General features: G+C 43.9%; 1 protein-coding gene across 3 annotated transcripts in view; it reads left to right on the top strand.

Moving 5' to 3' along the window:
- Positions 1 to 24,625, top strand: part of ST7 (suppression of tumorigenicity 7) — a gene marked incomplete at its 5' end in the record, with an annotated part of 234,365 nt that overhangs the window by 35,982 nt on the left and 173,758 nt on the right. The window contains one exon of one of the 3 annotated variants that reach the window (XM_084624975.1): positions 1,526 to 1,622. The exons of the other annotated variants lie outside the window; for them this stretch is intronic. Coding sequence (XP_084481101.1) covers positions 1,592 to 1,622 — 31 coding nt within the window. Of the gene's footprint in view, positions 1 to 1,525; positions 1,623 to 24,625 lie in introns of those variants that run through there. 3 annotated transcript variants of the gene reach the window in all.

Here is a 24,625-nt window from a genome sequence, read left to right on the forward strand (position 1 = left end):
CTGGGGAAGAAACATACAACCCGTTTCTTCAGACGTAGAGCCTCAGCTAGTGTAAATAAGCCTCGCTTCATTGACTTAACTGGACCTACACCAGTTTACACCAGCTGATGATCTGACCCACTGCTACCTGGCCATTTTAAGATTTGCTCATTGTGGCAAGTGATAGCCTGTAGGAGAAATGAGGAGTGAGTGACTCCATTTGGTTTAGGATTGTTGTGATGTGAAGATCTATGTAATAGAACATTCTGGTTTATGCACTGCCACCTGATTCAGTTACCTCGTTCTGATAGGAAGTGGGAGTTTGTCTCCCCCACTCCTTTCCTTCATGTACAATATGGCAACTGCCTGTATTAGGACTTGTCTACACTATAAAATTAAGTCGACTTACATTAATTCAGAGGCTCGAGATTGAATTAGATAAAGTCAATTGTGTGTGTGGCCACACCATGCTCATTGTCTCGATGGAGTGGGTCCTCTCTAGCTTGCATCAATGCACAAAGCAGTGCATCGTGGGTAGTTATCCCAAAGTGCAACTTGCCACTCTGTGTTTTAGGAAGTTTGTGCAATGCCTCATGGGACTAAAACATTGTCGTGGGGAGAACAGGAACATTGTGTTGGCATCCCATGATGCACTGTGCTCAATGGCAAACAACCCAGTGGTTTTTGCGCCTTAAAACCTCTGCACGTATGCCATAACCCCAGAAGCATGGAGCCTACTCAGTTGTGCACTCTTGCTGTGAGCATCTCAAACACCTCATGCCTTCTTCTGCAGTATTTTCAGAGCCAAAGTGGGGTCCGCCGTGCGATGCCCTGCAAGCAGCCCTGCTGCAAGCCACTGAAAAAAACAATTCACAGTTGCTGCTGGCAGTCACTGAGCAGCTGCACTCTGTTGAGCACCGTTTCTGGTCCCGTGGAACAAACACTGACTGGTGGGACCGCATCATTTTGCAGGTATGGGATGACTAGCAGTGGCTGCAGAACTTTCGAATGGGGAAGGCCACCTGCCAGGAACTTTGTGCAGAGCTTTCCCCTGCCCTGCAGTTTAGCAACACAAAAATGAGAGATGCTCTGACAGTGGAGAAGTGAGTGGTGATAGCTATTTAGAAGCTTGTAATGCTAGACAGTTACCGGTCAGTGGGGAATCAATTTGGAGTAGATAAATCAACCCTGGGAGCTACTGTGCTCCAAGTGTGCAGGGCAATTAATCGACTTCTGCTACACAGGGTAGGGAGTCTGGAAATGTGCAGGACATAGTGGATGGTTTTGCCGTGATGGGGTTTCCTGATTGTGATGGGGTGGTAGATGGCACGCATATCCCATCTTGGCACCAGACCACCTTGCCAAAGAGTACATAAACCGAAAGGGATACTTTTCAATGGTGTTGCAAGTGCTGGTGGATCATGGGGCATTTCACCAACATCAACATAGGCTGGTCGGGAAAGATTCATGACACACGCATCTTTAGGAACTCGGGTCTGTTAAAAAATCTGCAATCCGGGACTTTCTTTCCAGACCACAGAATGAACATTGACGACGTTGAGATGCCTATGTTATCCTGGGGGACCCAGCCTACCCCTTGCTCCCATGGCTCATGAAGCCATACATCGACCATCTGGACAACCGTAAGTAATGGTTCAACTATAGGCTCAGCGAATGGTGGTTGAATTTGCCTTTGGCCGTTTGAACGGGCTCTGGAGAAGTTTACTGACAAGGTTGGACCGATGAAGTGAGCTGTAGCTCACGAAAGCTCATGCTCAAAGAGTTAGTCTCTAAGGTGCCACAAGTACTCCTTTTCTTTTAGTGAAGAGAACATCTCCCTGGTTATAGCTGCCTGCTGTGTGCTCCATAATATCTGTAGAAAAAAGGGAGAAACATTTTCCACAGGGGTGGGCAGTTGAGACAGATCGCATGGCAGCCATTTTTGAGGAGCCAGACACCAGGGCAATAAGAGCACAGCAAGGGGCGCTGCGATTCTGCAAGGCTTTGAAAGCCATTTCAGTAATGAGTCACAGTAATGTGAGCTGCTTGTCTCCACTGTGCTTTCCCAAACCTTCACCTGCCTTGTATCACTGTGTCCCTGTAAAGCCAACCCCCCCCCCCCAAGCTCACTGCTTCTACTCAATAAAGAACATTTATTTCTCAAATCCATTTACTTTATTTAACAAACATAAGGAAAGAGGGAGAATGGGGGGGGGGGGAGGTAGCCTTGGGGAAAAGGGGTTGTAAAGTTGGAACAGGAGAAACATTTTCAGCTGTGTAACATAACACCGCATTCCAGACCATCAAAGGTCTGTGAATGGGCTCCTTCTGTTCCTTGTACCCTCCCGCTGAGTTAAATGAAAGGGATAATGGACTTTTCGCCCATGCCTCAGGGAACGCTTGGGGGAGGGCGATTCTGTGCCAGGCGATGCTGGCTGGCTAACCATCAGGGACTCTACCTTCCTGGTTCTGTTCCTGCAGTTCAACCAGACACCTCAGCATGTGTGCTTGGTCCTTCATAATCCAAAGCATCTCATCCTGAGCCGTGCACACTTGCTCATTGGAAGCTTTCCTGCTCTCCATGTCTAAGTTCTTGGACAGTGAAATCCTCCACGCTTTCAGCTCTGTGTCAGCTGTCCCAGAGGCCTTCATTATCTCAGTGAACATGTCCTCCCGCGTTCTCTTTCTCCTCCTTCTAATCAGTGAAAGTCTGCTTTCAGGTGTTGATGACATGCCAAAGGACACATTTCCAGCTGTCAGTCACTGGAAAAAATAAAGGAGCCATTGTACATGAATAAAATGTTTCCACAGCAAGGCCATTTTCATAAAAAAAACAAACAAACAAACAAAAAAACCTTATTACACTAGGTCCAAGCCGTCACATAATCAGAATCCATAACCGTTCACTGTGCCGTTTTGCTGCTCCAGCCATGGTGAGTATGCCTCCCTGGGTCGTGGGTGACCACACGTTTAATGACGTTTATGGTAGGCTCATATCGGGAGCAGAGGTAGCTAGTTGAACAATGGCCCTTCCCCATAACACCATGGGAAGCTGTTTACGAACGGGGTTGTGGGGGAACGTTTTCACTCCCAAATTGCAGAATCTCTCTTGTGGGGCTCCGGTCTTGTCAGCCACTTTAAACTACTTGCCAAGCACAGTAAATTAGTAGCCGCATGGTTTGGCGATCTGGAATGTGGGGTGGGTCTAAATGCCCTTTTTTTCCCCTTGTAAGAGCACTTTTAATGAGAACTTCCCCCATTTTGCCTAGGTGACCCTATGTGATATCGGTCTCCTGAGGGTAACAGGGACAGAAAGGAAGGAGATGCTGCAAGCGTCTGGGTATAGATGCGGTCCTTATATTGCTATGCTGTTTACTGCAATGATGCCAACAGAATTAATTTAGGAGTTGCGTGGGAAAGTGTCCTACCATGGTGGAAGAAATAAGACTGCCCTGCCCAGAAACCTTCTGCAAAGGATTGTAGAGTATCCCTATGAAAGTTTCCTAGAGAGATCCACGGAGGATTCCTGGGCTATCCCATAAACAGTCTTTTCCAGGGGCCACCCTCTGCATAGCTGAAGCGGCCTCTTGTAAGCAGAGAACCACAGCACCTCGCTTTTTCTTCACAGTAAACATGCAATACCACCGAATGTGTGTGCCTGCTAAAGTTTAACTGGACTTTGATTGTAACTGTATACTCACCAGAGGTGCCTTCCCCGGCATCACGGTCGGCCACCGTGATGTCCTGTGACCCACAGGGCCCCAGGGTTAAAAATGTTTCCTGGCTCTCGGGGAGAATGGATCCACTGCTCACCTGTTTCCCATTCTCCTCCTCCTCATTCACCAGATCCTCCTCCCTTTTGTCTCTAGACTCTCACACCTGTGAGGTGCCCACATTGACTGTGGGGGTGCTGGTAGGGTCATCTCCAAGAATCGCATGCAGCTTGTTGTAGACCCAGCATGTGTGGGGTTCATCACCAGAACGACTGTTCGCCTCCCTTGCCTTCTGGTACGCTTGGCGAAGTTCTTTTATTTTCAAACAGCACTGCTGTGTGTCCCCTGTGTAGCCCTTCTCCCCTATTCCACAAGCGATCTTTGCATAGATGTCAGCGTTTCTTCTGCTGGATCGGAGCTCTGCCTGCCCAGACTCTTCTCCCCACACAGCGATGAGATCCACCATCTCCTGTGCAGATCAGGCTGGAGTGCATTTGAGGCGTGTAGTGTCCATGATTAGCTGTGCTCAAGCTCGCATGCTCCCAATGCTGATCAAACAGGAAATGGGAAATCAAAATTTCCTGGGGCTTTAGCAGGGGAGGGGCTGTTTCCTGTGTACCTGGTTGCAGTGCAGCAGAGTTGAAAATGATCTTTTGAGCGGTCACAGATGACCATTGTGGGACACCACCTGGAAGCCAATTAAGTCGAATTACACAGAGCTGCATCTGCACGACCTCGCAGTCGGCCCATGAAAATAAAATTAAGTGCTACACCTCTCACAGAGGTGGATTACAGAAGTCGACATTAGAGGCGACTTAGGTTGGCGTAAAGGACCCAGTATTGTAGACACATACATTAACAGGTCGACTTAAGGTGGCTTTCTTCAACCTAACTTTTTAGTGTAGACGAGGCCTTTAGACATTGCTTGGGAAATGGAAAAGGGTCTCCTTAACTTTGAATTTTAACAGGCATATAAAGTATGTAAGGATTTGAGTTCTATGACCTCATTCTAAAACCAGTCTCTCCCACATAATCTCAGTGGGATGCTGAACTATATTTTGACAGTGCCACAAATTTGATGTGCTTCTAGATTTCAAAATCTTATGGCATTAGGGCTAACCTTAAATGTTTCCACTAATACTGGGAGTGTTTCACCCATAACAATAAGATCTTGACTGAGCTTTACAATTTTGACCATGTAAATAATAGGTCTGACATATGTAGGTTTACTGTGAAACTCAAAATATATAAAAAGGAGTACTTGTGGCACCTTAGAGACGAACAAATTTATTTGAGCATAAGCTTTCGTGAGCTACAGCTCACTTCATCGGTTGCATTCAGTGGAAAATACAGTGGGGAGATTTATATACACAGAGAATATGAAACAATGGGTGTTACCATACATACTGTAACGAGAGTGATCATCAGGTAAGGTGAGCTATTACCAGCAGGAGAGCGGGGCTCGCGGGGGGACCTTTTGTAGCGATAATCAAGGTGGGCCATTTCCAGCAGTTGACAAGAACGTCTGAGGAACAGTGGGGGGTGGAGGAATAAACAAGGGGAAATAGTTTTACTTTGTGTAATGACCCATCCACTCCCAGTCTTTATTCAAGCCTAAGTTAATTGTATCCAGTTTGCAAATTAATTCCAATTCAGCAGTCTCTCCTTGGAGTCTGTTTTTGAAGTTTTTTTGTTCAAGAATTGTAACTTTTAGGTCTGTAATCGAGTGACCAAAGAGACTGAAGTGTTCTCCACCTGGTTTTTGAATGTTATAATTCTTGACGTCTGATTTGTGTCCATTTATTCTTTTATGTAGAGACTGTCCAGTTTGACCAATGTACATGGCAGAGGGGCATTGCTGGCACATGATGGCATATATCACATTGGTAGATGTGCAGGTAGACGAGCCTCTGATAGTGTTGCTGATGTGATTAGGCCCTGTGATGGTGTCCCCTGAATAGATATGTGGACACAGTTGGCAACGGGCTTTGTTGCAAGGATAGGTTCCTGGGTTAGTGGTTCTGTTGTGTGGTGTGTGGTTGCTGGTGAGTATTTGCTTTAGTTTTTGGGGCTGTCTGTAAGCAAGGACTGGCCTGTCTCCCAATATCTGTGAGAATGATGGGTCATCCTTCAGGATAGGTTGTAGATCCTTGATGATGCGTTGGAGAGGTTTTAGTTGGGGGCTGAAGGTGATGGCTAGTGGCGTTCTGTTATTTTCTTAAAAAAAAAAAAAAAGAGTACTAGTGGCACCTTAGAGACTAACCAATTTATTTGAGCATAAGCTTTCGTGAGCTACAGCTCACTTCATCGGATGCATTCAGTATTTTCCACTGAATGCATCCGATGAAGTGAGCTGTAACTCACGAAAGCTTATGCTCAAATAAATTGGTTAGTCTCTAAGGTGCCACTAGTCTGTACTCGCAAAAAGAAAAAGGAGTACTAACACGGCTGCTACTCTGAAACCTGTTGTTTTCTTTGTTGGGCCTGTCCTGTAGTAGGTGACTTCTGGGTACTTTTCTGGCTCTGTCCATCTGTTTCTTCACTTCAGCAGGTGGGTATTGTAGTTGTAAGAATGCTTGACAGAGATCTTGTAGGTGTTTGTCTCTGTTTGAGGGGTTGAAGCAAATGCAGTTGTATCGTAGAACTTGGCTGTAGACAATGGATCGTGTGGTGTGGTCTGGATGAAAGCTGGAGGCATGTAGGTAGGAATAGTGGTCAGTAGGTTTCCGGTATAGGATGGTGTTTATGTGACCATTGCTTATTAGCACCGTAGTGTCCAGGAAGTGGATCTCTTGTGTGGACTGGTCCAGGCTGAGGTTGATGGTGGGATGGAAATTTGTTGAAATCCTGTTGTCCTCAGACGTTCTTGTCAACTGCTGGAAATGGCCCACCTTGATTATCACTATAAAAGGTTCCCCCCCTCCCCCCGCTGTCCTGCTGGTAATAGCTCACCTTAAGTGATCACTCTCTTTACAGTGTGTATGGTAACACCCATTGTTTCATGTTCTCTTTGTATATAAAATCTCCCCACTGTATTTTCCACTGCATGCATCTGATGAAGTGAGATGTAGCTCACGAAAGCTTATGCTCTAATGAATTTGTTCGTCTCTAAGGTGACACTAAGTACTCCTTTCCTTTTTGCGAATACAGACTAACACGGCTGCTACTCTGAAACCTGTCAAAATATATAGTTTGCTGTGAAACCAGTTGTTTAAGATTTTTTTTCAGCTTTGTTTGCTAGTTGTATAAGGGCCTCATGATGGTGAGACGTGAGCCACTGAAAATATAATTTATTTTTTTTGAAAAGTCCTTTTTTCTTGAGATAAAACTATACCAAAGCTATGTACATTTATTAGAGACAGCATGAACTGTGGGGAACAAAGAATTTATGTGCCGGGTAGCAGAGGTCACTACAAAATGTGAAAGGGGGCTAAAAGTCTATCTTTGTACACATGTTAATAAAATATTACACAATTAAGGTGTCGGGGTGTGAGTGCAAGGTGTTGATCACATTCTCTACCACGGTGGGCCAACTGTGATGCACTGCCAGCCGTGCTAATCAAGTGAGCTGATTTTCTCTGGTACTTCAGCATGTATAGCTCTTAATTCTCTGGAGAGTGCTGAAAGATCTGTCCGGTGTAGTCGTTCATACAGGCAGTGTAGCCACAATTCTCAGTGGACGGGGGATAATAGGATAAATTCTGGCATTGCAGTGCCCCAGTGTTCTGATTGCATTTGGTGGCAGTTCTTCTACTGGAATATTTGCCCATTGTAGGTGCCATCTGTTTACTTCAGCAGCAACCACAGAAGGCTATGCCACATCTGACAGACACATGCACAATAACACAAAATGATTGTCACCATCTTCCTCACCTCTGTAAAATGAGGGAATACTTTGTGGTATTCCTGTGAATATATTCTTTAACAAAGCCCATTTGCAAGTTAAGAACACTAACCCATAAAACACACTATGTAATTGCGTATTTGAACTAATTCCATTATTGATTTGTCAGAAGAGTCATCCAGGTATTTAGGCAACAGACACCAATGTTTTCTGCTTCTCTCACATAAATCTGCAATATGGTTGGTCAATACAGCAGTCACAAAGTTTTCAGCTATCACAACGTTGAGATATGGCACAAAGATTAATTGTCAGTAGAAATCTTCTTGGTTTCCTGTAGAGTAGTTGCTGTGATGTCTCTGTCCACCTGCTCACCTTGGAGTCATTCTAGGAATGTTCAGCTGTTCACAGATGTTATCTGATTTGCCAAAGATGAATCTAAACACGGTTTCATGGTCATCTTGTTGTTCTTTTTAATACACGGAGAACTTTGTTCACTAACTGATTAGCAGCAAACCTGTCCAGATTTGATTGCTATAGTATTTTGGACATGGACAGGACAACATTGAAATGATTTCCGTGACCATAATAAATTGAATGCTGCTCATGGCATAGAACAATGTTTGCACCTGAGTGCAGCCTTCTTATGTGCCATGATTTGTATTACCTGTTGGGCATCAGTAACACCTGGAAGTAGTTCCACACATACAACTGCACCATCCTGGGGCTTCACCCACTGGGTTTCACATATGAGCTTGAGTCTCAAGTGGACCACAGCGGGAGTTACCTTTTTGATTGTCTTGTCCAAAATATCTATTGCTGAGCAGATTGGGGGTGGGGAGTAAGTTTACTGCATTGTGCCAATAGTGTTGCAGATTATCAGAAGTGTTGCAGCACTTCTGATCAGCAAATTTAATACATGATCACAGCAATGTGTGTACATAGCTAGTGGGTATTTCTCTCACCTTGCTTGAACACCACAGTAAATGCCACGTGTCATACTTGCTGTTACCTAGGTTTATCTGAATCCAGAGCTATGGTAACTAATCTCTGTTTTCCAGGCAGTGTCAGGAAATAAATCAGTGGGGGACACAACTGATTGGTACGTGCAAGAGTATTTCCACTCAAAAATCCTTGTTTTTACTGAATACAAAGTACGTATCAAAATATAGCAATAGTCTGGAACAGGGGTCGGCAACCTTTCAGAAGTGGTGGGCCGAGTCTTCATTTATTCACTCTAATGTAAGGTTTGGCGTGCCAGTAATACATTTTAACGTTTTTTAGAAGGTCTCTCTCAAAATGTCTATATATTATATAACTATGTTGTATGTAAAGTAAACAAAGTTTTCAAAATGTTTAAGAAGCTTCATTTAAAATTAAATTAAAATGCTGATCTTACGTCGCCGGCCCTCTCAGCCCGCTGCCAGCCTGGGGTTCTGTTCACCTACGCCGGCAGCAGGCTGAGCGGGGCCTGCGGCCAGGACCCCGGCTTGCAAGGGGCCGGCAGCCAGAACCCCAGACCAGCAGCGAGCTGAGTGGGGCCAGCGGCTGGGACGCCAGACTGGCAGTGGGCTGAGCGGCTCAACCCGCTGCTGGTCCGGGGTTCCGTCCGCCGGCTCTTGCCAGCCAGGGTCCCGGCTGCTGGCCCCGCTCAGCCGGCTGCCGATCTGGGATCCCGGCCCTGCCCACACAGAGTGAATACCTACCTTCTCCCTGGTTCTAGCCCATTCTTTTCCTTTCTCTCTGCACTGAGCTGAGGGTGGGAGTGCACTGAGCACAGGGCTGGGGGTGAAGGAGCAGGCTCGGGGTTGGGGTGTAGGGAGGAGCTAGAATGAGGGAGGGTGCTCAGGGTTGGGACAGGAGGTTTGGGTGTGGAGTGCTTACCTGGGCAGCTCCCATTTGGTTCGAGGGATGTGGTGGGAATGTGTGGGGGTGCAGGAGCTCCCATTTGGTGCTCAGGGTGGGAATGTGGGGGGTGCAAGAGTCAGGGCATAGGGTGTGGGGGGCTGGGTATGTGTGTGGGGGGCTGGAGTCAGGGCTAGGTTGTGGGGGAGTGCAGGAGTCAGGGCTGGGGTCGTGGGGACATGTGAGGAGGGTGCAGGAGTCAGAACAGGGGGCATGTGAGGAGGGTGCAGGAGTCAAGGTATGGGTTGTTGGGGGCTGGGTATGTGAGGGGGGTGCAGGAGTCAGGGCAGGCAGCTGGGAGCATGTGAGGAGGGTGCAGGAGTCAGGGCATGGGGTGCGGCAGGGGCTGGCCTTGTGAGGGGGGTGCAGGAGTCAGGGCAGAGGGCTAGGAGTGTGTGAGGGGGTGCAGGGGTCTGGGCAGAGGGCTGTGTGTGTGGGGGGGGGGTGCAGGGGTCAGGACAGAGGCTGGGAGCACCCCCACGACCTAGCCCACCCACCCCTGGCCCAGAGCAGCTCACAGCAGGGGCCTGGAGGAGATATGCCTTGATTCCACCACCCCGTCCCCCCGTCCCCAAGGCTCCGTCTCTGCCTCCTCCTCGGAGCAGCGAGCGCACTGCGGCTCCGCTTCTCCACCTCCCTCACAAGGGCCATCAGCTGATGGGGGGCAGGGAGGGAGAGAAGATGGGGCAGGAACCCAGCATGCTGCAGGAAGAGGCAGGGGAGGGAGGAGCTTGCCTGCCCTGCAGGAGCAGCCAGCAGGACCAAGCTTCTTCACCCTGCTCCCATGGGGGGGTGGGGCGAGGAAGAGTGGGCTGGGGCGGGCAGGATTTTTAATGGCACGCTGCTACCTGATGGGGTCCCGGCCTGGGTTTGGTAGTGGTCTGAGCGGGGCTGGCAGCTGGGACCCGGCAGGCAGCAGCGTGCCATTAAAAATCAGCTCACGTGCTGTCCTTGGCATGTGTGCCATAGGTTTCTGACCCCTGGTCTAGAACACCCCAGAAAATAGGTACCCAAAGTCAGAAGTGGTACCAAGTGCCAGCAGAAGGGTTCTGGTGGCTAGCCTTCCTCCTAGCCGCTGGGGTGGTAGCGCTCAGACTCTAAGCTTGCAGAAATCCTCTCAAAAGAACTTCTCCCAGGCTTCTCCAAAGTACCCTCTCTAGCTAATCTTTTTTATAAGTAACTCAAAACAAAGTATAACTCAAAGTAGCTTCTAATAGATTGACCATTTCCCTAGCAACAGCAAAGAACTCATATCTACTTATCAGTAAAGCAACTCTAGTAAGAAACTTACAGACACAGGCACCCAAACCAAGGTCAGCTACCCACCCTCCCTTTTTATTCTTATGAATCTGTAACACTGCAGCTGTGCAGTTGTTTTTGTCTGCCTAAGCAAGGCCAAATTCTTTCTCGCTATATGGTGTCGTCGCTCCTAGTTTATGGTGACTAAGTGCACAAGATGGGTTATGCTCTGGGTTATATCAAGTCCAGTTCTCTCATAACCTGTCCACAGAGAAATTCCAAACTGAGTCCAGGTTTTGCCAGCTCCTGAAGAATTACAGAAGCTAAACCGCAGCTGGTTGTATCATCAACATAGATGTAGGTTAGAAAAACCTGAACTAGGATACCGTAGCAAACAGCACACAGAGATACTCAGCTGTTCCTTTTGGGATCTGGTGGTCGTTTCATCAACAAGCACTGCAAAGATCTCAGCTCTCAAAACTTTGGCAATAATTTTTTGTCGAATTTGATGGGCACATAGCAGCTATTATTTTATTTGGAATCTTCCAGCTCATGTATGACCTATTTCTGGGGGCACTACAGAAATACAGTACAAATTAATAATAATCGGTTTATCAAATTATGAATTCCAGTTTGTTTTGTGAACCCCATTTATGATTGTAAATTTCATGTGGATTAGAGCATCCATTGGTAGCAAAGACTTAAATGCTTGACATGTAAGAGACAACATCTGAGAAGCTGTGACAGAGTGATTATAGGTCATAAACATTCCCTATTGGAATAATAGGATTTCTACCAGCAGCATCATTGACTTTGAATATTTATCTATGCAAAAGCCAGACTGAAGCCTGGAATTTCCCCAGTGGAAGCACATGAGCAAGGTGAACAGAAAGCGCTCCAAAAAGCAGTTCTTTTCTAAGCAATGGAGGCCATTCCACTGCCAGAAGCAAGAAAGCCAGGCCAGAAGGCTGGAAGGACTGCCAATCCGAAGGAATGTGACCAAACCCAGGACTTGCAGAAGGGATGAGATCCGACTGGGGGGAACGGCATTCAGGAATGTTTCTTGTTTTCCATGGATCTGTAACTCTAGTGACATTTAAGAGTAAAGGTATTTGTGGTTAAGAAATTCCTTTGCTAAGCCTGTCTTCATTGCTTTATTGCCATGTTGTTTCTGAAGGGTGTAACTATTGTGACAGGGTCGGGCCAGGTGGCTACAGGAGAGTAATAGAAGGCAGATATATTAGCCCCAGGTTAAGTAGGTCCCTTTTCCCTGGGTAAGGTAACAGGGAAGATTCCAGAACAATCAGGAACCTTCTGGAGACAATTAAGACAGACAGGCTGATTAGAACACCTGCAGCCAATCAAGAAGCTGTTAGAATCAATTAAGGTAGGCTGATCAGGGCACCTGGGTTTAAAAAGGAGCTCACTTCAGTTTGTGGCACGCGTGTGAGGAGTGGGGAGAAAGAGGCACTAGGAGCTGAGAGTGAGAACGTGGACTGTTGGAGGGCTGAGGAGTACAAACATTATCAGACACCAGGAGGAAGGTCCTATGGTGAGAATAAAGAAGGTGTTGGGAGGAGGCCATGGCGAAGTAGCCCAGGGAGTTGTAGCTGTCGCACAGCTGTTCCAGGAGGCACTCTAGACAGCTGCATTCCACAGGGCCCTGGGCTGGAACCCGGAGTAGAGGATGGGCCTGGGTTCCCCCCAAACCTTCCAACTCCTGGTCAGACATAGGAGGAGTTGACCTGGACTGTGGGTTCATGAAAACGGCCAAGCTGAGGGCTGCCGTGAAGCTCCAAGGTGAGCAATCCGCCAATAAGCGCAAGACCCACCAAGGTAGAGGAGGAACTTTTGTCACACTATGAAACCAGAGCTCCCACAACCAGGTGGACTGTGGAGGGACTGTATTGAAGCAACTGATGGCTTGGAGGGCTATAATACTAATTCTGGGGTCCAGGTGGTTGGACTTCATAGTCTCACAGCTCCAAAAGTGTGTCAGACACAGGATCTGCACCTGGGAGTGAGCTTGAGAAACTCAGAGCTAGGAACCGTGACTATTCACTATCTAGACCCAGGGGGTCCTTAGAAGCACATGAAATTCAGTTGGTCAGATGCAATCACAACAGATTGGTGTCTATACATAGAGCCAGGCTGTGACAGTTTCAACCATCCATAGGAACCTTGTGTTTTCTTGGGACCATGGTGTTCCAAATGATAAGACCCTGGCTCTTCTGGTTATAGAAGAGTCTAATTATTAGGAGTTAAAATAGGATTTATAATGCAATCTCTTTGCAATCTTAACTATGGAGCTATCACCATACAATTTTATATTATTTAATATCCTACTACACCTCTACCCCAATATAACGTGGTCCTTGGGAGCCAAAAAATCTTACCGCGTTATAGGTGAAACCACGTTATATCGAACTTGCTTTGGCCTCGAGCATTTCCGTTATTAATAGTGACTTCCCGCCCCCTGCCTGACCCCTCAGAACCCCCCGACCCATCCAACCCTCCCGTTCCTTGTCCCCGACTACCCCCTCCAGAGATTCCCCCCTACCCCTATCTAAGCCCCCCACTCCTTGTCCCCTGACCGCCCCCTCCAGAGACCCCCCGTCCCTAATCATCCCCAGGACCCCACCCCCCTACCCAACGCCCCTGCGCCCTGCCCCCTGAGACCCTCGGCCCCTTATCCAACCCCTCGGCCCCAGCCCGGCACCCTTAACATGCCGCTCAGAGCAGCGTGTTGGAGCCAGACACGCTGACTCACTGATCCGCCAGAGCGCGTAGCCCCGCCCCCCAGAACGCTCCTTTACCGCGTTCTATCCGAATTCGTGTTCTATCGGGTCGTGTTATAGCGGGGTAGAGGTGTATCTCACAAATGTCTAAGAATTATCAGCCTTTGTGTCTTTCATAGAATTGATCAAACACGTAAGCCTCGACAACCAGGTAACCTCTGCAGGTTCAGCACATACTATATGAATGTGTTTTGACCGGGAAGGAACAGTATTTACTTTAAGCAGGGTGCAGTTTGTGAAAACGTAGGCTCTAATCTAGGCGAGAACAGGAGACACATTCCAGGCCCAATATTCACTCTCTGGGTAATCCCATTCATTCCCTTCAGCGGGACTGCTCACAATGGGAAGCACTAGGCTGGGTAGCAAGTGTTTGCAGGACCAGTCTCATAGCTTTTAAAGCTATCGGACATGGTCTGACTCTGTCCTGCCTTGCCAAGCCCATTTTAGAAACTGGTATAGCTGAAACTCTATTTTAACATCATTTAGAGACTGTGTTTAAAGGTTAACACAGGTTGGACCACAGTCTGTTTTTTGTTTTGAATACCACTATCACGTATTGCCTGTATTTAACTGTGATGCTACATCTGGAAATTCACTGAACTGTTCTTTGTGATGTTATTCTGTTACATCTGTTCTGAATGGTCTCTAACCTGCTCTCATTGTAGTAAATGGCAAAATTCCCATTGGCTTAACACAATAGAGGATCAGGGCCAATGTGAGCATGTGAGTATAATTTTTTTCCCCTGAGGTAGGAGAGCTTATGAATGTAGGGTCCCTTTTAAAAATCTTTTTGATTTTTTTAATTATATTGCATTCACAAACAGTAGCATAACCTAATTATAATTTTGGCATAGTGTCTACTCCCATTTGTTTTTATCATATAATTACAAAATACACAGCATAAAAACAATACAAATAAAAAATCATGACACACAATTAATAAAAGCAAGGCAACAATCTAATAAAAAGAGAAAACAACATGATAAAGTCCATATGTCATTTGTAATAAAAATTAGGATTTTTCTATAGCTACATTTAATAATAAATTACATTTAGAATATGTAGCACCTTATTTCCTTCAAGATTCGTAAGTACTATACAGACATGGGTTCACTCACCCACCACCACACTATGGTAGCCCCTTCTGGGATGTATTGCAGCAGCCTTTTTGTAATAGAACACAATAGTGGAAGAGAGGAAGTAAAGAATAACTTCAGCTGAAACTCCTTGTGCACGTTCATGGACTATTTCAAAAGATCTTGGACTTTATAAAAGCTTATTGGACCAACTTCTAAAGATATTCCCTTACTTACCTGGTCTCTCTCACATCCTGTGACCCATAACGCTACAATACTGCAAACAAATTTTTGCTGACCCTTCAAGAATAGACGGTTACTTCTTCCCTTCCCCAGCATAGAACAGGACACCCATACCTCTGCTAATAATGCTATGAAAACAAAAAATGAGCAAGGCCACTTACATTATCACATTTGCTGTGTTGTTAAGCATTTTAACTACAATAAATGTGATGGGCATTTAGGAATTAAATTGCGGCATTTATAAAGTCATAGATTTTTCTCTCCTCTCCGTCCAGTCAGACTCTTCTGGGAACAGCCCTCATTTGGGACAATTGAGTAAGTAAGCCTTATTTGTGTGACAAATAGGCCCATTGGAATCAATGAGAATGCTGTTGAGAGTAAGGTGAGCAGGATTTGGCCCCTGACCCTCTCCTTTTAGACTTCATAGATTTTTAAGTCCTGAAAAGGCTGTTAACACACAGGCCACAAAATTTAACCCAGTTAAAAGGTCTAGGCAGCAACCTGTGAGTGAAGTACAGCATATCTTTTAGAAAGACTCCCAATTTTTTAACGGTGCATGTAACGGGGTCGCCTCTTGCCAGATGCCACTCTGTGTTTCCATAGCACCTGCTCTCTCTGCTCCCTCTCTTCAAGACCTTTTAGGACTGTTGTATAGTCTTTTTCAGGGTTATCACTAGTCATTGCCTGAAACTGGGTCAGTAGCCGAAAGTAATTCAAAATAGTCCTCCGTGTCCCAAACACCAGGTCTGTCATAGCATCCCCCACATTGCATATCCATCTCCTATGCTTCTGCTGTTCATGGAGCCTTTATTCCATCCAGCTGAAGCCTAGTATTCTAGCTTTGGCTTCCTTCCCCCTTCAGCACTCTCCCCATTTTGAGAGGAAAGGTGGCATAAATACTACTCTCTCTTTGCGAGAGCTCCTTCCGATTGGCCGAGAGAGAGTAGTCTCTACCCTACGCTACAGGCTCCTGATGCTGGGTCATTTAAAGTGACAGTGTTCTGGGATCTTCCCATCCCATAGCTAACACATGGGGCCACCTACCCCCTAGCATGTGTTCATAGCCTCTGGAATGGGGTCCTCAGCCCCCACCCTTAGTCTTAAAGGGCCAGTGTACCTGGCAAAAGTGCTACTTGTAAATACTAGAAAATAATTACAATATAAAGAGATTAATTAGAACTTTACCATAAGTTTTGAAGTCAAGAGTAAAGGACATTTACTGATTGAAAACCACTCCATTGAATTCAGTTCCTATTCTCCTTTCTATCACATTTCCTGCAGAAAGCTTGATAAATGATGGAAACGATGACTAAGACAGAGCACCAGTTTTAAGATCTATTATACTCCCAGGCACCAGTTCAAAAATAAATTGTGTGCTGAGAAAAATGTAGAGTATGTTTCAATTTCAAAACAAAGGTGGGGGTGGGGGAATTCTGGGCTTAAACTGAAAAGGATTAGCAGAGAGGGATGATAGAAGAGGGTAGTTCATAGAAAACTAAAAGGACACAGACTTTGTTGCAGGGATATAATTTGACCTGCTTTCTTTATTCCTAACTCTCCCCAAAGTATATCTTTTTGACGTCTATGTAACTATATTTATTATAAGAAAAGGGAGGTTAGAAAATGCTATGTATGAGCAGTATGGCTGAATTAATGTTTGAGGAACTTTTCATTTCCTGATGGTTTGTGTTCTTATTTTAACAGGGCAGACTCAATGTGGCATTAACATAGTTATTTTGTGTTTTTTCTACTTTGTGAGACTGAGCTAATGACGTTTCACTGAGGATGGGGAGGAAGAGAATCAGAGTTTGAAGTTTACCTTGTAAGTGTGTCAAGTGAACGGCATAGTAGGAAATTTCAGTATGAGCATCTCTCTCTCTTTTGGTCACTGTCACCCAGGCCCTTATTATTCCAATCCCAACCCTAATCCCTTGTAGTTTATATGAATCAAATATGAATGAGCTCTTTGATGTACCATATAGGCTGTTTCTGAGCTCTGCGGCATCCAATGGAAGACAAAGGGTAACACTTTCAAAAGCTCTTAGGATTAAGTTTCATTTTCAAAAGTGATTTAGGCACTAAGCCTCCTATGAGAATTAGGATCCTACGTGCCTATGTCATTATGAAAAATGGGATTTAGGCTCCTGAGTCACCTAGACGATCTTGAAAATGTTACCCTAGTTCATTAAATTAGTCAATATTTAAAGACATAAACTTGAAATGAAGTTACAACCTATACTCTTAAAACAGTAAGAATAGAACAATAAGTGGATCATACATCCATATCAGGATGATTAGGGAGAAAGTAGATCTACTGCGTCCAGAGTATATTATGGAGTTGTGCTGGTTATGGTTGTTATCAGGCTTTGCCCAGTGGGACGTTAACCCCTTTCTGTGCATGAAGTGGTTGATTCTTTTAAATTATATAGTACCACTGGTATGTATAGCGTTTTACAGACATAGCAGAAGATGGGGCTCCTCGTTCCAAAGATCTGTGGGCCCAGTTCTATGAGTTGCTGACCAGTGTCTCCTCTCAGGGGAAGACCACTGTAAACAATAGGAAGAGAATACAGCTGTTGGGACAGTGACATTGTTTGCCAAGTAAAACAGATTGTGACATATAAGATGATGTGACTTTATTCATATTCTACTTGTTTGTTACGATGTTCTTGCTGTTTTACCTTTTTTTTTAAAAAAAAAATAGTCCAATGCTCCAGCACTAGTAAATAGTGATGGAAAGCTAGCTGAAATAAGCGTGCTTTGAACAGTGTTTTAAGCCTACCCCAGCCAAGAGTAAAATACTGTGAAATGATGCATGGGGAAATGAGACAGGATTTTCAGCAATGCTGACTCTGTAATATGCTCTGCCTAAGGTGGTGAATAGGTTAGGGCACTGGCCTGGGGTGTGGGAGGCCCAGCTTCACATCCTTGCTCTGCCTAGTTCAAAGCAGGGTTTTTTATCCCAGATCACTCCAGATCGGGCAGAGCAGGGACTTAAGTCGGGATCTCCTGGGTGAGTGGTCTATCCACCACATTATAGTCTCTCTCTCGAACAGAATTTCTACCCTGGACCTTAGAAATTTTTCCAATTAAGTGTCATCAAAATCAGCATCTTTCTGTGAAATGTTTTGATTTAGATGAAATGGCTTTTTTTTTTTATGGAAAAATGTTCCGCTGGAAAATATCTCACCAGCTCTAGTGGTGATGTTGTATGCAGGAGATATAATGGGATACAGCTACCAGAATTATTATTTTAAAAACTTGATATAGCAGATTGGAGAAATAGTTACATTCTCTCTGTGCTGTGCAGATTACTGGTTTGCTGCTCGAATGACAAAATTATGCACTGAGTTTACTGTAAGGAAAAGAATCAGTATCTGCATAAGGATGTTGTGCTAAGAGACAAATATTCACTTCAAAACCGTGTAGAGAAAAAATAACCCATACCAGTTGAGCTCAGAGATAAGCCGTAATACAGCATGCGCGTTGTCACATGTTGAGAAACTTGCTCTAAAATACATGTACATTGTGGAACTGCTTCATTTAAACCTTGGTGGGGCTGGCAGGACTCCGAACAAACATCAGCACATTCTCTTCCCGTCACAAACACTCAGTAATGTATTTGATGTTCTTTTATTTTGTCAAATACGTTGTTGAGGTACAAACATTTATTCTTGTTTAATATTTAAGTTACCTCTGGGCTCATGAAAGGTGGACATGCTGGATTTAGCAAGGGACAACTAGCTTCCCCATACAGCTCAGTCCAGACCTGCAATGGTCTGTAGCTTTTGGAGGCACTCTTGAATAACTGTACCACTATATTACATTAAGATGATATGAACAAATGGGTGAGACTGTCAAACTCACTTTTACATGTTAGATGATCTTAGAGGGTTAGATCCCAGATCTTCAGAGGTGTTAGGCTAGTGTGCTGCTTCACGGTACCACTCAGTTCACTGGGTATTAAGAATGAGTAGTAGTAGCCTCTCTTTTATCTGGCCTAAGTAAAACCTGACACCTGCAGGTTTCTTCTCCTTGTCCCTCTTTTATAAATGTCTTGCATCAAACGTTTCCAGCTAGCGTTGTTGAAATCTGTTTATGCCACTTCTGATGTCTTTGCCTTTGGATTGTCAGTTTTGCATCACTTGTGGTTGTAAAATTGCCCAGGAGCAGTATAAAACAAAGAACCAAATACACTGCAGTTTTTGTAGCAGTGTAACATTGAATTAAACAAGTTGGATCTTTAATTGCTGTTGGTAGGCCGATTGTTCTGTTTTTAACATGATCGCTTACTGGTAGTGGTGAAGCTTTGTTTTAAACTCACAGCTTTCAGCCTAATTAATAATGCAGTATGTCAACAGCCATGGCAAGAGAACATAATTTTGCTTTCTGGCCCCTTTATCTCTCTTTGACTAGAGACGAGCTCTAGCTTTGATGCCAGGTACCGTTTGGGAGCTGATCTTCACAGACTTAAGATCTTATTCAGCTCTACATTTTTGGTTTAGCCCATCTCTACTTTTATCTTTGATTTCATATATTTGTTACATGTTAAACATGTAAATATTATTCTATTAGACTCCAACTGAAAAGATGGCTCGTTGTTTTCCTAATAACATAATGAGTTTTGGAACTTGAGCTGCAGCATAGCTAACAAATAATGAGCAAAAAGATGTTTGTTTCTGCGTACAAGATAGCTGCCTATAGAATTGCAGCACACTTATTATATCAGCCATTTTTATGGGTCTGAGTTAGAGTATTTTTGTATATTTTTGATATTACAATGCAACAGTGATCCTTGCGGAGTGTTTCTCCTTTACTGTGGGAAAATTCCTCTGACACCCAGGCAATGACAGCTTCTCATAAAAGGAAGTTTTTGTGATGTTCTCATTCTATTCAGGATATAGTAATACAAATAATAATAACAGCATAGCACTATCTTATTCCATTAGCCACCTTCCATGTGCACACACTTTTCTCTAGTCCATTTACTGCAATGTAGTCTGTGACTTTATGGTAGCCTGTGTTTTGATTACTAGTGTCCTTGATTGCTGAGGCTCCTGCTTCTCAAATTGCAGTTCCAGATATGCTTTCACAGTCAAATGAAGACTTAGAAGGCACTTGTATTGCAAATGCGAGAAAAGCCCTAACACCTGCTTAGAGGCAATGGCCCACCTATAGCAGAACCATGATATATCATTTGGGCCACAGCCACACAACAGTCCACCAATATTTGGGTCTTTCGCTATCAGCATGGATCCTGAAACAATATTGGTACTGAGGTGATGCAACTGGCAATGCTCTCCTGTCACAAATTGTGGAATCAATTTGTCATAATCAAGAAAATTTTATTAGACAACACATACAACTATAAATACAGACAAAAAGTCTTCCACACAGCTTGAGTTCCAGCATTATTTCCCAGGTTTACAGGGACCACACCTAGCTCTACAGCACAGAGATATCTACTGGGTGAATATGATATTACAAGTAAACCAACAGTTATTGTGACAACTGCATGCAAAAATGCCAGCAAGTATGCAGTACGTGCCCACTCAGAGTGGCATTTTGTGTGTCAGCAAGTGGCATTATCAGTGAACATTAATGTTGCCTTTCAACAGATGTTACTATCCATACTCTTACTCTTATTTTTATGTTAGTTTAAAACAAATTACAAATATCTCTTTATTTTTGGTATTTTTAAGGCATCACCTTGTTAACTAATTTAAATGAACATTAACCCAAGCCTACAAATGGAAATGCAACATGATGAGGAATATAGTTAGTTTGTTAGTCAAATACAAATCCATGTATGCCTCTCAAATCACTTCTCTGATACAGAGTCAAGGTTTGGTTGTGTAGTTAGGTCATAACTGGACTCATATGGAAATTAGTTGGAGTTAGACTGGGAATCTGAACAGTGAATTATACATTAAAAATCAGGGAAAGTTCTTGTGTTCACAACTGGACACCTATGGTCACTTTGCTTATTGACGTACTCAGCTCTCCTATTTGGGGCCTTTCCTATTATAAGTAGAGCTGTCGATTAATTGCAGTTAACTCATGCAATTAACTCAAAAAAGTAATCCAGTTTAAAAAATTAATCATGATTAATTGCACTGTTAAACAATAGAATACCAATTGAAATTTATTAAATATTTTGGATGTTTCTTCTACATTTTCATATATATTGTATTCTGTGTTGTAATTGAAATCAGTATATATTATTTTTTATTACAAATTTGTGCTGTAAAGATGCTAACAAAAGAAATAGTATTTTTCAATTCCCCTCATACAAGTATTTGTATCTCTTTGTTGTGAAAGAGCAATTTACAAATGTAGATTTTTTTTGTTACATAACTGTACTCAAAAACAAAACAATGTAAAACTTCAGAGCCTACAAGTCCACTCAGTCCTACTTCTTGTTCAGCCAATTGCTAAGACAAACACATTTATATTTACATTTACAGGAGACAATGCTGGCCTCTTCTTATTTACAGTGTCACCAGAAAATGAGAAGAGGCATTTGCATGGCACTTTTCTAGCCGGCATTACAAGTTATTTACATACCAGATATGCTAAACATTTGTATGCCCTTCATGCTTCAGCCACCATTCCAGAAGACATGCTTCCATGTTGGTGACACTTGTTAAAAAAAATAATGCGTTAATTAAATTTGTGACTGAACTGCTTGGGGGAGAATTGTATGTCCCCTGCTCTGGTTTACCTGCATTCTGTCATATATTTCATGTTATAGCAGTCTCGGATGATGACCCAGCACATGTTGTTCATTTTAAGAACACTTTCACAGCAGATTTGACAAAATGCAAAGAAGGTACCAATGTGAGATTTCTAAAGATAGCTACAGCACTTGACCCAAGGTTTAAGAATCTGACGCGCCTTCCAAAATCTGAGAGGGATGAGGTGAGGAGCATGCTTTCAGAAGTTTTAAAAGAGCAACACTCTGATGCAGAAACTACAGAACCCGAACCACCAAAAAAGAAAATCAACCTTCTGCTGGTGGCATCTGACTCAGATGATGAAAATGAACATGTCAGTCTACACTGCTTTGGATTATCATCGAGCAGAACCCATCATCAGCATGGACACATGTCCCCTGGAATGGTGGTTGAAGCATGAAGGCACATCTGAATCTTTAGTGCATCTGAAACATAAAAATTTTGCAACACTGACTACAACAGTGCCATGAGAATGCCTGTTCCCACTGTCAGGTGACACTGTGAACAAGAAGCAGGCAGCATTATCTCCTGCAAATGTAGACAAACTTGTTTGTCTGAGCAATTGGCTGAACAAGAAGTAGGAGTGGGTAGACTTACAGGCTCTAAAGCTTTACATTGTTTAATTTTTGAATGCAGTTATTTTTTGTACATAATTCTACATTTGTAAGTTCAACTTTCATGATAAAGAGATTGCACTACAGTACTTGAATTAGGTGAATTGAAAAATACTATTTGTTTTTTTACAGTGCATATACTTGTAATCAAAAATAAAGTGAGCACTGTACACTTTGCATTCTGTGTTGTAATTGAAATCAATATATTTGAAAATGTAGAAGACATCCAAAAATATTTAAATAAATGGTATTCTATTATTGTTTAACAGTGCGATTAATAGCGATTAATTTTTTTAGTTGCTTGACAGGCCTAGTTATAAATAATCAGTTTTGAACAGGTCTTTCCCCTCTGAGTTCAGCCAAAGTACATAAAGTATCATAAAGAAGATTACAAGAAGGCAGGAGTCCATTTGTACTATGTAGAGACAAAATTAGTCAGGAGCGTGTGCATTACCATGCTGGATCAGATGTGACTCGCCTAACGCTCTGTCTCCACTACGGATCAGTACCAGATGTGTCAGAGGAAGGTGCAATAATAATCCCTGTGATTACTTCAAGAAGATTTGGAAAAAAAATATTTTGAAGGTTCTCTCAGAGTTAAACCATTTTGTGACAATATATTTACTTTCCATGTTGTTTTACTGTCATTTCCATTAGTTTAATATGGGATTGAAAATCTGTTGAACCAGAAGAACGGGCGTGTTAATCTTTTCTTCGGAGGTTGGCTATACAGAAATCAAGCGACGCAGATATCCAGCATGGCTTTCCTACCTGCCTTTCAATGGTGGTGATACATAGTGGGTGCAGGTCCAAATCAGATGTAGAAATAGTGAATGACCGCTGATGCTTGGGCTTTGTTTTGGACCAAGCCCATCGCCAAATCATATTCAGCCATGGTCAAATAGTATCAAATGCTGCTCAATTATAGCCAGACGGCTAAAGTAAGTAAATAGGGTCATTTGGCTTCAAGGTGATATTAAACAGTGTCTTTAACTAACTGGGGACTGAAACTTATTACAGAGTGCCATCAGAAAGACACAGAAAGGGATGCTGTTTATAGGGCAAAAGTATAATAGCCCCATAATCTGATTGTGATGACTCTCCAGATGCACATGACCTGCTATAAATGGATACCTGTTCTGCTAGTTGATGAGATAGCTTTAAGCAAACAAATAATTTGTATCAGAGGGGCTGTAAATCCCTATGGCCTGCTGTGATTAAAGGGATATATGTCTGCCCTGTTTAAATTCATGTTAAGCAAGAAAGGGGAGACTTCAAAGAGTGGGGGAGGGCTTCTCTGTTGTGAAAGAGTTTTGCTGAGTTGTCATGGTTTGTGTATCGCTGTCTCTGATCAGAGCATGAACTCTTTTGGCATCTATACAAATAGATCGTAAACAGCCTGGGCTATCCGTTAAACAGTGTAAGCAATCAATACTAAGATTGCTCTGTGTTTTGGGAGAATGGTGTCTTTGCCTTTTTTCCCTTTCTCTTGCTTAGTTTCCTGGTCTCATTTATTTTTTCTCCTTTTCTATTCTTAACTACATGCTGTCTTGTAGGCTTGACTTTAAAACACCAAGCAAGGTGTCTGCAGTGCACGTAAACAGAAAGACTATACTTTTTGAGAATAACATACCAGGAACTTTTTTATGAACTAAAGAACATTACAAAGGATTGCAAAGGCCTGGCATTGTTCCTGAAGGAAGGATGAGCATGAGAAGACCCAAACTGCTAACTAGACTTGTGGCTCCTAGCACATGTGAAAGCTGCTGACTAGCTTGATGGCCATGAAAAAGAGGAGAGGGGGAAAAAAAGATCCACAACCAAAGATGGAATTTATCTAAGTGTTCCTCCTTTTATTCTTTTCTTTTCTCTTCTTTCTTCATATGTTTATCTGTTCCTTTGTCCCAGAATTAATTGTAATACAGTAGGACCTCGGAGTTAAGGAACCTCGAGAATGGAGGTTGTTCATAACTCTGAACAAAGCGTTATGGGATGCTCCTCGGGGTGGACTGCTCGGAGTGGAGGGCTCACAGCTGCACTGGCAAACTTCAGCGTCTTTACCTCCTACCTGTAAGTGGCTGCCCGACGAGTGGGAGTGTGCACAGGCAGCTGATTCTAGCCCCCTGGCTGCAAGGGTGATGAGTGAGGATCCTGCAGTGTCAGTGGGCACACGGTGCAGGCTGTGGTCCTTTAAAACTGACCTGCTCCTGCAGAGTGCAGCATGCAGGTAGGAGCTTGGGCTCCAGCAGCTCATGGTCCAGGCCAGGTTCCAGCAGGAGCTCAGGAAGTTTCTTTCCTGGGGGCGCAGGGAGTGGGAACTGCGCACCTGGCTTACAAGCTGCAGACCCCAGCACTGCTCCTGCTCTGCCTGCTCAGGGGCTCCCAGTTGTGCCTGTGAAACTCAGCGTCTTCACCTCCTACCTGTAAGTGGCTGCCTCCCCTGGGGGGGCGATGGGGGGTGGGGTAGACAGACAGGCAGC

This window comes from Lepidochelys olivacea, assembly GCF_965140295.1.
Source record: "Lepidochelys olivacea isolate rLepOli2 genome assembly, chromosome: 1".
Classification (NCBI taxonomy): domain Eukaryota; kingdom Metazoa; phylum Chordata; order Testudines; family Cheloniidae; genus Lepidochelys; species Lepidochelys olivacea.